The 14616-nt window shown below is 48.1% G+C and overlaps 1 protein-coding gene across 1 annotated transcript in view; it reads left to right on the forward strand.

The window, feature by feature from the left end:
* Positions 1-11605: 11605 nt before the first annotated feature.
* GSR (glutathione-disulfide reductase) overlaps positions 11606-14616 on the forward strand; it is a 145726-nt gene continuing 142715 nt past the window's right edge. The window contains exon 1 of the mRNA XM_085641083.1: positions 11606-12109. Coding sequence (XP_085497209.1) covers positions 11849-12109 — 261 coding nt within the window. The 5' untranslated portion in view covers positions 11606-11848. The remainder of the gene's footprint in view (positions 12110-14616) is intronic.

Raw genomic sequence — 14616 nt, forward strand, 5'->3', positions numbered from 1 at the left:
AGGATTAGTTCCTCGACAAAGAGATCAGGGGATTGTCCTTCCGATTTTTCCAGAACGCCCAGGATGCGGAGGTTGTTGCGCCGCAGGCGGCCCTCGTTGTCGTCCAGCTTGAGGTCAGTAAGCTTGCGAAAGTCCTGAAGGTCGCGGATTTCCCCCTTTAGCTGGGCAACGTCGCTGACGAGACTAGTAGTGGTAAGTTCCACCTGTTTGACCTTTTCATTCAGCTTTGACAGGTCTGCCCTAATGAGGTTAAAGTCAATCGCCACGGTGTCCAGGGAGGACTTGACACCGATGATGGTGTACATCACATCTTCAAGTGAGATCTCCTGCTCCTCCTCACCCAAGCCCCCTGGAGCCGCATCTCTGGACAATCTGGCCTGCTGTGCTTCTTTAGGCACGGTGTACCGGTCCAGTTCGTTTGTCTGCGTCACCTTCGGCCCATGGGCCCCTGCGGCCTTGTTGCGCTCCATGGCTTCACTCGTTGACCACTCACAGCTAGTTCGGGTGCACCCAGGCCACACCGCCACAGACCGCTCTCCGACAGTTTACTGGGTGGAGAGGGTGCCAGTGCTCAATTATGGAGATCCAAGTGGCTCGCTTCAGGCCTGCTTCCCACCAACAAAGATGTGCCACCTGTTCCAAGCATAAAAGCGATGAATACGCCCAAATTTGTCCCGGTTGCTATGGGACCCTACGCTGGCCACGCCCCCTGCATCCAGTTACGGGTCTTTTCCCCTCTACGGTGGTGGGCCTCTTCCCCCCTCCCCGCACTGCTGTAATAATGCAGCTGCCCGTCCGCGCACCCGAGGCAGCGGGGCACCGCGGGGGTAGTGCTAGCGCGGCCGGGGGTCCTTTGAAGGTCACGTGCAGCTGGCGCGGCCGTCAATCACCGTTGGCAGTGCGGGGGAGAAGGTGAAGCACTACGGGGTCCAGCAATGAAAGGCGCCGCTCACCGTACCCGCTCGCCGATCCTGCCCACCGTTAGAGGCACATGTGTGAGTTTGTCTGCTGCGACAGCCAATTCTTCACTGGTCCGGAAACAAGCATCCTGGGACCGGTTTCTGGGTAACACCCTTCATCAGCCAGGCTAGCTTGAATCCAGTGGCAAAGTGAGCAAGGAACCCACATCTGGGCATACCCTGCCAACTTGGTGCGAACATAGCAAACACAAGGGGATGATGGACGGAGTGCTGAAACTTTTCAGACACTCACCCCCAGTCACAGATCTGGGTTGAATCCATCATCATTCTTTAGGTCACTTTGCCACCCCAGTTCAGACACAGCTATATGCAACTCAGTCTTGACCCTGTGCCTCATGGGAACAGTCGAGCCCGAACTGCCAAGCCAAATCTTCACTGGACCGGAAACAAGCATCCTGAGACCGGTTTCTGGGTAACACCCTTCATCAGCCAGGCTAGCTTGAATCCAGTGGCAAAGTGAGCAAGGGACCCACGTCTGGGCATACCCTGCCAACTTAGGGCGAACACAGCAAACACAAGGGGATGATGGAAGGAGTGCTGAAACTTTTCAGACACTCACCCCCAGTCACAGATCTGGGTTGAATCCATCATCATGTAAGTGGGCACCTTGCACCAGTCCAGACAACCTATATGGTTATTTAAGGGGTCTTAGACAACCTTAGAAGCTCTCTAAGTGGTAGCTGTAGAGAGCAGCCTTCGACTTAGTCCAGAAGGAGTGTAAAGCAGCTTGTTTTACCACAATGCAATCTTATGGTATAGTTTAAGTGAAAGAACCACACAAAGTATTCATATAACACTCTCTAACACATAGAAATATCTCCTACCCGGAGATGTCCACAATGCACTCAATACTTTTGCAAAGAAACACAGTAAATAGCACGTAATACACAGTGGGCCCCAGGGGGTGAGGGGACCAAACCTTTTACTAAGAAAGTGGCATAAGAACCACAACTCAGGTCAAGACAATGTTGAGAGGACATAGAAGTACTGGGGACCCAAGGAACGACCCAGGTGAGTAGGTAGGGACCCTACAGAGAGCGTGTGCAGTGTGAGAACACGACTGTGTGCTCCGTACATCTCTACGGGTAAGCCGTGGTTGGATTTTAAAGATTAAGGACCCTTCCCAGTGGACCCCGAAGAAACCCTGTGGAAGACAAAACGTTGGAGAGCCACTCCACCCGTGTGTACCCTAGTACCCACATTACCTACACCACGGAAGCCGGGTGCATACGTATTAAATGGTGTCGGAAACCGCACTCGAACCCAATGGAAGACTTCAGAAAAGTGTCGCTGCTGGAAGGGGAGAGAGTGTCCGGTGGAATCCGAAGGTTGATTCAAAATGAGAGGTACCTTCAAGCAGAGGGGACAGAGTCTATGCGACTCAGGAATGACCAGTAGACTTGGAAGACGAATGCCCTCTGATGGCGGGTGTTGCAGGATGGATGACAATGACCTTGACTCTGCAGCTGTGAGGACCAGGGATGCTGAGAAGGACCAGGAGCCATGCACAAGCTGTTCCACGAAGGATGTCGAGTGCTGAGGGGGACGGTGTCCAGCGGGAGCACCAACAAGCCTTGGCAAATGCAACCAAAGCAGGATTTGAAAAAGGAGCAACTTTAGGACCAGCAAGGTCCAGGGGACTCACCAAATGCAGGGGAGTCAGCGCGGGCCAAGAGCAAACAGGGGAGCCCAAGAGAAGCAAATGGACCCACGGGACGGCGGCACTGGAGTCACGAGAGGACCTCAAGCAGCTCACTAAAAGATGCAGGCCACGATGCACACGTGCGGTGTGGCTGAAGATTCTAGTCACTGTAGGTGCTCGAGGTTGGGGCTACTTGGAGCCGAAAGGTCTTCTTGGAAGGACGCCAACAAGCCTTTGCAACTGCAATTTGACGCGGTGCACAGGGTTTCGGTTATTGCAACCCCGAGGGATACTGGCCTCAAACTTGGTGAGAGGGCAGGGCAGGCCTCAGGAGCTGTGGAAAACCACCAACTGTGTTGCAGAACCTTACGGAGTCCGGAGGAGCTCAGGATCAGCAGACCGGTCAACTTAGTTGCGGTGCCTGCGAATGCAGGGGAGTGACTCCTTCACTCCAAAGGAGATTCCTTTAGGTGTGTTTGATGCCCACAGGCCTTGGAAGGTTCCTGTATGGTGCACAGGCACAGACGATGCAGCAGAATGGAAGGGGGACAAAGTCAAGCCCAAATGAAGTCCAGCGCAGTCTAGAGTGCCCAGACGGTAGAAGAAGAAGTGGTGTCTGATCTGAATCTCATCCCATGACAAATCTAGGGACCTACACCCAGGTAAGCTCTTATGTACCCTAGGGAAAGGGTTGGGACAATTATGGGGAGGGTCTGGACAGGGGGGAGGTTACTCCGATGTCATTTTTCCAGTTTCCTGCCAGAGCGGGAGCCAACGGCTCCCAGGACTGGTTTGAACTGGGCTATTCACAGGGACACTAAATGTGCCCCTCATGCAGACCCAGTGGCGCTGGCAAGCGCACCCACCCGGTCCCAATACACTAAATCCTGTCTAAGAGGTGGTCACAGCTCCCTGTGACAGGATGCCTATTGTTCTGCCTTCCCCTTCTCGTGCTTGACTCAGCAGCAGGAGGGCAGAAATGTGTCTCTAGTCAGCAGCAACCATTTTGTGCTGTCCAGGTCTAGAAGGTTGGCACCGGGAACACTGAGAGCCTAACGGAGGGCTCTTCCAGTGCTTGGAATCATACCTCCCATACCGTTTACGTTTACGGTGTGGGGGCATGATTCCAACATGTTTGATTCCAAACATGATAGGATTCGTTGCAGCCGTTTTTGAGATGGTCTTTGCGTAATTACGTGGTGCCCCTTTATACAGTATGTGGCTGCTTCACTGACAACCCGGGAGAATGGACTCCGTGGATTGCAGGGATGTCCTGCTCATGCAGGGGCATCTTCTCACTTAGAACCACACACCCTGCCTTCAGGATTGCAAAGGCCTGCTATAGGGGGTGACATAGGTTTTAAGTGCAATGACCCTAGATATCGGAAACCTATATCTTTAGTAAGTGGTGCTAGCATCAGCTTACACAAGCTGCAATGGCAGACCTGTAGTTCCATTTTGAATGGACATGAATTGACCACTGATACCTTTCCCCTGAGGTCCTTCTATGGCTCACGGATACTGCCTATTACCCCTGCATGCTATCAGATCACTCCCCAGTGATGGTTTCTCTGCAGATTCCCTGCTCTGTCCCACATGTGACATCATGGAGGTTTCTGATTAGCGCACTACAAGGCAAAGTATTTCGTACAGAGATCCGTGATGCAACTATTGAATATTTTGAGCTGAACACAGGAACGTTTTTTAAACATTCCAGGTTATGGGAGGACTTTAAGGCATACATCAGGGAAGTCTGTATAGCTAAACATGCAAGTATTCTTCACTCCATTATGCAGGAGTTGGTGAATGTTGAGGGGAAACTGCGGGATCTCGACCTGCAGGGTATGTTGCCGGCGTCCCCCCATGCCATTGCATGCACGCTCCATTATATTACAAGGATTCTGCGATTTGGCAGCCTGTGAAGTGATGTATTTGGGAAAATATGCTAGGGCGTGCGTTTAAGGAGAGGGAGAGAGACCCGGGCGCTCGCTGGCTGACTGCTCCGCCCTACAAGTCAAGCCACCTATATTACTGCTCTACAACTTGAAGATGGTTCCATGGTCACTGATAACACCACTATTCTCACTGAATTTACCTAATATTACAAAAGTTTGTATATATATCTCATGGTACTGCGACGGACGATAAGCTAGTAGAATATCTGTCAGCAAATCCTGGCCTCTCCCATTTCCTGTGAGGAAATCTTGCAGGGATAGATGTCCTTAGTGGAACTCGCGGCCCTGGGTCGGACGGCTTCACGGGTGACTTTTATAAAACTTACAAAGCTGTATTGGTCCAACATTTACTTAAGGTCTACATGGAATCTCTTGAACAGGGCTTTCTTCCCCCCATGCTGCGAGAGGCGACTATAACACTCCTGCTTAAAGCAGGTAAACCCCGCAAAACTGTACCTCGTAGAGACCCCTATCATTACTTAATCATGATAACAACATTTTAGCTAAAGTCATCGCTGCACTCCTCTCCTTGTTAATAGATAGTATAATTTCTCCTCTGCAGTCAGGATTTGTCCCAAACATTCCACTTCTGTGAATCTCCATACTGTATTTGCCATTTTAACCAGTTCTCAACAGCAGCTGCTATATTGCAGGATGCAGAGAAGGCATTTGACTCTCTTGAGTGGCGATTCCTGCGTGCTACTCTGCTGAAACTTGGTATCCCCAAGGGTTTTAGAGATTTAGTCAAATTCCTCTATATGGCCCCGTTGGCACGCCTCAAGCTAAATGACGCTTTGACGGACCAATTCATATTGACTCTGGGCACCTGACAGGGATGCCCACTTTCACCTTTATTATTCATCATTGCCATGGATCTCCTAGTTCCGCACTTTCAGGAGCGCCAGTTGGATCGTGGGTTGAGTTATCAACGAGGCCCATTGTTAGATTCCTTATATGTGGACGACATGCTGTTGCTCGTTAGGGACCCTGAAAATAATATTCCCCCATTAATTTGGGAGGTAATCCGATTTGGAGCCTTTCCTGGCCTCTCCATTAATTGGAGTAAATCCAAGGTTTTTCCGCCGACAGACGGTACGGTCCCTTTCACTATCGAATTTCCCCTGCAATGGTGTATGAACTCTCCTAAATATCTTGGCATCTACCTCCACAGAGGTAATTGTAATTGAACATCTACCCACATTGCTTTGCTCCACTGCAATGATTGAGAGCCAAACTTTTTGATATGAGTAATTACTCCATTCTTTTCAATTACCGCAGAGCAAGACAAGTCAGCTATGTGGCCACAATGCACAGTCGATGCCTCTTCACACCTGATTTAAGTTGTTTGAAGAAATACTAGGTCACATTTAAGTCTACTACAATAATCTGTTATCTTTTTTGTATTTCACCAGGTGATTGAGATCCTCGGTGTTAAGTCATATCACTTTCAAGGAATATATAGTATATTTGTCAGTACTAATGGCAAGGGTATTGGTGATCTGAGAGTTTGGACGGCGGGTCATGGGTAAAAGGAGAGCTGTAGAGCAACAATGGTCCACATGATTGGGCAGGAAGGGCAGAAGAGGATGTCAGAGTGGGAGATGGAGTAATACACAATCAACAAAGGATAGCTTGACTCCAGTGGCATGGAGAGCACGGGACCCACGTCTGGGCATACCCGTTGCACTTGGGGTGACAAATGCAAAAAGAACACTTGATGGACAGAATGCAGAACAATGTCATACAATCACCCCAGTACAGAGATCTGGGCCTAAATCCATTATTTTTTTGCTCACCCTGCCATTCCAGTTTGAACCCAGACATATGCAAATCAGTCTTGACCCTGTACCTCATGGGAACAGTCCAGCCCGAACTGCCAGGCCAGGTCCTCCCTGGACTGGAAACAAGCATCCTAGGGCAGGTTTCAGGGTTTCACCCCTCATCAGCCAGGATAGCTTGATTCCAGTGGCATGGAGCGCACAGGACCTACGAATGGACATTCCCGTCCCACTCGGGGTGACAAATCCAAAAAGAACAGTTGATGGACAGAATGCAGAACAATGTCATACATTCACCACAGTACAGAGATCTGGGCCTAAATCCATAGCTTTTTTGCTCACCATGCCCTTCCAGTTTGAACCCAGCCACGTGCAAATCAGTCTTGACACTGTGCCTCATGGGAACAGTCCAGCCCGAACTGCCAGGCCAGGTCCTCCCTGAACTGAAAACACACATCCTAGGACCGGTTTCGGGGCTTCACCCCTCATCAGCCAGGATAGCTTGACTCCAGTGGCATGGAGAGCACGGGACCCACGAATGGGCATACCTGTCCCACTCTGGGTGACAAATGCAAAAAGAACAATTGATGGACAGAATGCAGAACAATGTCATACATTCACCCCAGTACAGAGATCTGGGCCTAAAGCCATCGTTTTATTTTTGCTCACCATACCATTCCAGTTTGAACCCAGCCATATGCAAATCAGTCTTGACCCTGTGCCTCATGGGAACAGTCCAGCTCGAACTGCCAGGCCAGGTCCTTCCTGGACTGGAAACAAGCATCCTAGGACAGGTTTCAGGGTTTCACCCCTCATCAGCCAGGATAGCTTGATTCCAGTGGCATGGAGAGCACGGGACCCACAAACGTACATACCCATCCCACTCGGGGTGACAAATTCAAAAAGAACAATTGATGGACAGAATGCAGAACAATGTCATACATTCACCCCAGTACAGAGATCTGGGCCTAAAGCCATCGTTCTTTTTGCTCACCATGCCATTCCAGTTTGAACCCAGCCATAGGCAAATCAGTCTTGACCCTGTGCCTCATGTGAACAGTCCAGCCCGAACTGCCTGGCCAGGTTCTCCCTGGACTGAAAACACGCATCCTAGGACCGGTTTCGGGGTTTCACCCCTCATCAGCCAGGATTGCTTCACTCCAGTGGCATGGAGAGCACGGGACCGATGTCTGGGCATACTCAGGGTGACAATGCATAAGGAACAATTGACGGACAGAATGCAGAACAATGTCATACATCCACTCCAGTACAGAGATCTGGGCCTAAATCCATTGTTTTTCTGCTCACCATGCCATTCCAATTTGAACCCAGCCATATGCAAATCAGTCTTAACCCTGTGCCTCATGGGAACAGTCCAGCCCGAGCTGCCAGGCCAGGTCCTCCCTGGACTGGAAACACGCATCCTAGGACCAGTTTCGGGGTTTCACACATCATCAGCCAGGATAGCTTGACTCCAGTGGCATGGGGAGCACGGGACCCACATCTGGGCATACCCGTCCCACTCGGGGTGACAAATTCAAAAAGAACTATTGATGGACAGAATGCAGAACAATGTCATACATTCACCCCAGTACAGAGATCTGGGCCTAAATCCATATTTTTTTTGCTCACCATGCCATTCCAGTTTGAACCCAGCCATATGCAAATCAGTCTTGGCTCTGTGCCTCATGGGAACAGTCCAGCCCGAACTGCTAGGTTGGTCCTTCCTGGACTGGTAACAAGCATCCTAGGACCGGTTTCGGGGTTTCACCCCTCATCAGCCAGGATAGCTTGACTCCAGTGGCATGGAGAGCACGGGACCCACGTCTGGGCATACTGGGGGGGACAAATGCATAAAGAACAATTGATGGACAGAATGCAGAACAATGTCATACATCCACTCCAGTACAGAGATCTGGGCCTAAATCCATTGTTTTTCTGCTCACCATGCCATTCCAGTTTGAACCCAGCCATATGCAAATCAGTCTTAACCCTGTGCTTCATGGGAACAGTCCAGCCCGAACTGCCAGACCAGGTCCTCCCTGGACTGGAAACAAGCATCCTAGGACCGGTTTCGGGGTTTCACCCTTCATCAGCCAGGATAGCTTGACTCCAGTGGCATGGAGAGCATGGGATCCACGTCTGGGCATACCCGTCCCACAAGGAACAGGGTCAAGACTGATTTGCATATGGCTGGGTCCAAACTGGGGTGGTGTGGTGAGCAAAAGAATGATAGATTTAACCCAGATCCTTGTGACTGGGGGGTAAATGTTTGCATTGTCCAGCATTCCGTCCATCAATTGTTTATTTTACATATGTCACTCTAAGTGGGAAGGGTATACCCAGATGTGGGTCCCGTGCTCGCTACACAACTGGATTCACGCTAGCCTGGCTGATGAAGGTTGATGCCCTGAAACTGGGCCCAGGACGCTTGTTTCTGGTCCAGGGAGGACCTGGCTTAGCAGTTGGAGCTGGACTGTTCCCACAAGGAACAGGGTCAAGGCTGATCTGCATATGGCTGGGTCCAAACTGGGGTGGTTTAGTGAGCAAAAGTATGATAGATTTAACCCAAATCCTTGTGACTGGGGGTGAATGTTTGCATTGTCCAGTAAGCAGTGTTTCGTGAGGACTCCGTTTTACCAGAATACAATCATTTTTGGATCTTCTGTGCAATTCATATCACAGTTGACATGTTGCTAGAATAAACCAACCCCTTCAATCAATTGCCTTGACCGCCCTTGAAATTCTAGGGCGACCTCTCCTCCTCCACAGTCCTGATGAAGACCCACTTGTGACACTCCACCAAGCGCCCATAGGGTTGAAACGTCGACGATCTATTTTGGCACAGATTGCAGGACGTAGTCGCTATCAACTATATAATTTGTTTAACGTACTTGTCAATGCCTCTTGAATTTGGCCCTCCAAAACAAACCGCATCCCCCCACTACCACCTCACTGCACTGTGTATCTATATCACCACTGAGCACTACTATCTCACCTTTGTGTATCACTGTATGAATTTTGAAGTGCAAAAATTCTGCAATGTATTTTTGTTGTATATAATTTGGCTCGCATAACGAATGCTATCAATTCTGATACATAAATTAATGAAAAACCCTTTTTCTGTGTTCTTGTTCCTTCCCCCATTTGCTCAAGAAATGTTCTGGCTTTCAGAAATGTATCATATGTTATGCTGAAGTAACTACGGCTAACCGCAATACGCATTGTTTCTACCCAAGGGAACCATTGTTCTTTATATATGTTTGCATTGTCCAGCATTCCGTCCATCAATTGTTTCTTTTGCATATGTCGCCCTAAGTGGGAAGGGTATGCCCAGATGTGGGTCCGTACTCACTACACCACTGGATTCAAGCTAGCTTGGCTGATGAAGGGTGATGCCCTGAAACCGGTTCCAGGACGCTTGTTTCTGGTCCAGGGAGGACCTGGCTTGGCAGTTCGGGCTGGACTGTTCCCACAGGGAGCAGGGTCCAGACTGATTTGCATATGGCTGGGTCCAAACTGGGATGGTGTGGTGCAGAAAAGAATGATGAATTTAACCCAGATCCTTGTAACTTGGGGTGAATGTTTGCATTGTCCAGCATTCCGTCCATCAATTGTTTCTTTTGCATTGAATATGTTTGGGGCGCTTCCGCCGCTAACCTAAGACTTGTGCGAGAAGTTCTGCTAGGGTTCAGCATCATTGGACACAAACTGGAGCGGCAGGGTCGGCAGACCTCGGTGGAGCGTCCTCATCTTACACAGAGCCCAAGCCATGAACCCCCCCATACTACAACTTTAACAGTATCTTGGAATTGTTCTTATCTTGCACATGAATCTATGAAGCAATTAAACATCTGATGCATTACGTCCTTTCTTGTAGCAACCAAATTGTCCCCCCCAAACCCTCATTTGGTCTTTCTCTTTTAGCTGCAATTGCTGCCTCCTAGTATCACGTTGTGGTAATTATATTCTGTTATTACTAAACACTTGGGAATTCCTTTTACTGTATGCTCAAGTTAACAAAACGTAATAATATATCATAATAGACCATTTCACAAAAAGCTGAAACATTAGATAATGCTCAGTCTTGTAGCACCTAAGTATGTTTTTTTATGGTGATACACGCCCTAAAAATATTTCTGAGTCACCCCTGACAAGTCTGCTTTTTAAAAACAAATTTACCTCAATTGTTCTTCAAACAAATCTCCTCGTAAACCAAGGCTCTTAGAAGGCCTTTCCTTACCTATCAAACGATCAGTGAAGGTACTGTTCCTATCAGAAATATAGAGAGAAAGACAAGACGGTGGACGAAATAAGGAGGGGGAATCCTCAGAATTCTATCTTGGTGCTATCACACATCCCTGGGGATGTCATGCTCCATCGAGCAATGCTACTCGTAGGGCTGGCGCTGCACTGCCCAACGGGCCCTGTGAATGGTCGCTTTGTCAGAGATCTTTTATTGTATTTGCTGTATGATGAGGGGTGCAAGTATGAGGACGTCCTAAAGGTGTAGGATGGAATGACTGTGTATTTAGGAGTGAGAAGAAATAGGATAAAACTGTCTAGGAGATACCAGAAAACATTTTAGGGTGATGGTTCTCCAGGCAGGATTGCTGGGATCGCATAACAAGTTGCATGGCCATTCTTAGTTGGTGGAGCGATTTGTCTAGTTAATTCCGATAACGAACTAGACTCCTCCATGCTAACTAGTTATGCGGCCCCCAACTACGTACACGGGCATAATACAATCTCTTCAAAACAAACAAATACAGGTCATAGCTTTCATTGGTACTGCAGGTGCTGTAGCACTGGGATCGAGGGGCCCACTGAACCCGGATTCTGGTGTCTGAGAACATGTGGGGCAGCTCCTTATGTTTAGGTGGAAGGCAGTGCTTTAAATGGGCCATTACTGAGTACCAGCACTCTTTTATATTGAGAGGGAGAGTACCTGCACTTCTCTAGAAAAATGTAATACTTTTATTTGGAGAGTACCGCCACTTCTCAGAAACAAGCAGGTACTCTGGTACGGAGTACCTGCACTTCTATTTTTCCATTTCATGCACTAGTGGAAGGGGTGGTGCTGTCAAGAACACTCCCAATTTTTGATAATTTTTCTTCAGCTCTTTTGAAAGTGAAATATGCTGTGTGCTCTGAATTTGACTTATCTGCTCAAATGCAACGAACGAACGAACTGAAGATTAGATTGAGTGTTTAGGTAACTTCATATACGTGGGGGCGCTGAAGTAGATGAAAGCCGAGGGCGGGGCCCCATACAAGATGAAGGTCTTGTACCGTGAAACCCCTGCCTTGAAAATGCCTCGCGGGTGTAGCGGGAAGACTTTTCCTGAGTTGAGGCGCCGTTCCCGGTGCAGGGTGCGGCCCGTGTCGGAACAGGCTCAGCGCTGCCTCGATTCACAGTGACTCAGCACGCTGGCAGGAACCTCCTCCCCGGGGCTCTCTCCAATAAAACCAGAGCCCCGCTTCCGCCTCGGCATGGCAGTGCGGCCGCCGCTCTTCTACAGAGGCCTAACCGCGCACCGGATCCTGAGCACCGGCCTCGCCCCTCTCGTCCGGCGCTGCCCACTGCCCCCGCGCCGAGCCATGGCTGCGGCTCCGCCACCCGCCGGCCGACCGCTGGCTTTCGACTACCTGGTGATAGGTGGCGGTTCCGGCGGGCTAGCCAGCGCCCGCCGTGCGGCCGAATACGGGGCGAGGACGGCGGTGGTGGAGAGCAACAAGCTGGGGGGCACCTGTGTGAGTATGAGCGCCCCCTCCTCCAGTCCTCCTCGGCCCAGCTTAGCTCTATGTACAGAGAATATCCGTAGCACATCCTCCCCGTAGCCACCACCCCCTTGCACAATGATTCGTGCTTCCAGCTAACGTAGTTGAGAGCAATACATGTTGTATCTGCCAGTCTATCTGCCAGTCAAACGCATAGATAGATACTCGTACACGTGTGCCATAGTGGGCAATGTAGTGTTATAAACGTTTTTACCGGAGAATAAACTGTTGCCAAATGCATATTCATACATTTATTTTTACCACTAAGATTGAAAGTGTGGCAAATCTTCCCTGGTGTTTCGCAGATGATGGAGATTAGGTTGGGAGGGTACGCCTATCAAAGCCCACAGACCTTTCCACATAATGTGACCTCCAAGGATGTAGCACTTAAGGTTAGCACTGTGAGCGGTAGGTAGCATTCTACTCCGTTTTGGAATGAGCGGGAGTGGCCTTATTGTACAACCATAAACAGTGGCTGGTTACCATGGAAACTTTAACGTAATGTGCTGCTTTTGCCTACTAATGTGGCATCATTTGTTGGCAACAGAACATACTACAATATACACAAAGCAAAATAACATGACACATCGACTTTTCTTTTCATACTACGTTACCAAACGGTGTTTGAGCAAGCGCTGTTTTGTGGTTTAACTTGTTGCTTTATAATGACATCAGCTGATGACTCGGACTAGAAATCTAGAATTAGAAGCCGTGGACAGAGAAGGCTTTGAACACCAGTGAAAGCATCCCGGTACTCCGGTGCTGAATTTCATTACTAATAAATCATCATTAACTGATTGGAGTCCTCATCTTGTATCATGTGTAGCAAAGTTAACAAGTGGCTAGAAGTTACCTGCACATGGGGCAGATCTTACCACCTCCACTCCTGAGGGCTTAATTTGTTGTTCGTTTATATTTTTTTTAAAAAATTCTTTTTAATATTTTCTCACAAAACAGTGCACATTTTATGCAAAATATATATGCAGGTAGACAATAGTACAACATAATTTCCTACTTTTTCTTTTTTTAAAGCAAATATAGTTCAGCTTACCAAATCTTAACCGAGCGATGGTTTACATACTACGAATTTACCCTATCCCCTCTCTCCATCTTGCAAGCGGTTCCCATATTCTTTTACCCAGAGCCTTCCCTACTCTCCCCTTTTTTGCATATATAGGTTTTTCCAAATTAAATGTCGCAATAAGTTTTGCTAGCCATACCTGCATTAAGGGAGGAGTTTTGTCTAGCCAGGCCCTAGCTATAATTAATCTGAATACCGCCATTGTCATAAATAGAAACTCCTTAACTTCATCACTAATTCCATCATGACCTATTCCAAGCAGAATCCAACCGGGAGAGAGGACTATCCGTATCCCAAATGCCCTATCCAAGAAATTCTCTATATCCCGAAGAAGGGTATGGAGTTGGGGGCAAGTAGCAAACATATGGATTATATCAGCCTCAGGTGCGTTGCAACGAGGGCAGTTTATCCCAGCACTGCCCCCCCATTTGGCGATTCTAGCAGGTGTATGGTAAAGCGAAAATAGAGTTTTGTAATGTTGGGATTGCAAAGGAGCAGAGCGTAGGATGGTACAGCCCAATTCAAGCGACTCCTGAAAGTCCTCCGTTTCTCCCCCAAGTTTCTCAGCCCACTTGCGACTATGTTTATCCAAGTCATCTGCTTTAGTTTTAATTAATAATGCATACGCTGACCTGATTGTATGTAGACCCCCATTAATTAATATCTCCATAAAATCATTGGTGTTATATCCTGCTATACCACCACGTTTGTCTCCAAGAAAACTTCTAACCTGTAGGTATTTAAAGAAGTCTTTTCTAGACAAGTCATGCTTATTTACAAGAACTTCAAACTGTACCACTCGCTCAGAATCTCTTAGATCCCCAATTTGTACAATTCCTTTTTGGTTCCATGAGGCCATAACTGAATCTGAAAAGATTTCTGAGGGAAGCATCTTATTATTATATAATCTGACATATCTATTAAATGGGCCAAGTCCCATCCGCTTCTGAAAAATCTTCCAGACATGTATAGCTGCATTAAGAGTCCTAAACTGTTTCCCTCTTAAATACGCAAGATCAGTGTAATATAAGAAGCAATTTTCTGTCTCTTGTCCTAATAAAATTGCATATATGTCTGTAGATGAGGAACTAGCTTTCTGAAGATGTCCCACTCCTCCGATTAACCCCTGCATATATTGAAGAGCAGATGCTACATAATATAGTCTGAAATCCGGGGCTCCCCATCCGCCTCTATCTCTTGGTAGAGTCATGAATCTGTAAGCCCTACGAGTTTTCCCATGGGACCATATAAATTTGTTAAATATGCCTTCCAAAATATTGAACCACTTAGTTTCAAAAATTAGCGGAATTGCTCTAAATAGATATAGAAATTTTGGTAAAATACTCATTTTAAGTACATTGGTGCATCCAACTAGCGAGAGATGTAGATTATTAATTCT

Source organism: Triturus cristatus, chromosome 2_2, assembly GCF_964204655.1.
Source record: "Triturus cristatus chromosome 2_2, aTriCri1.1, whole genome shotgun sequence".
Lineage (NCBI taxonomy): Eukaryota > Metazoa > Chordata > Amphibia > Caudata > Salamandridae > Triturus > Triturus cristatus.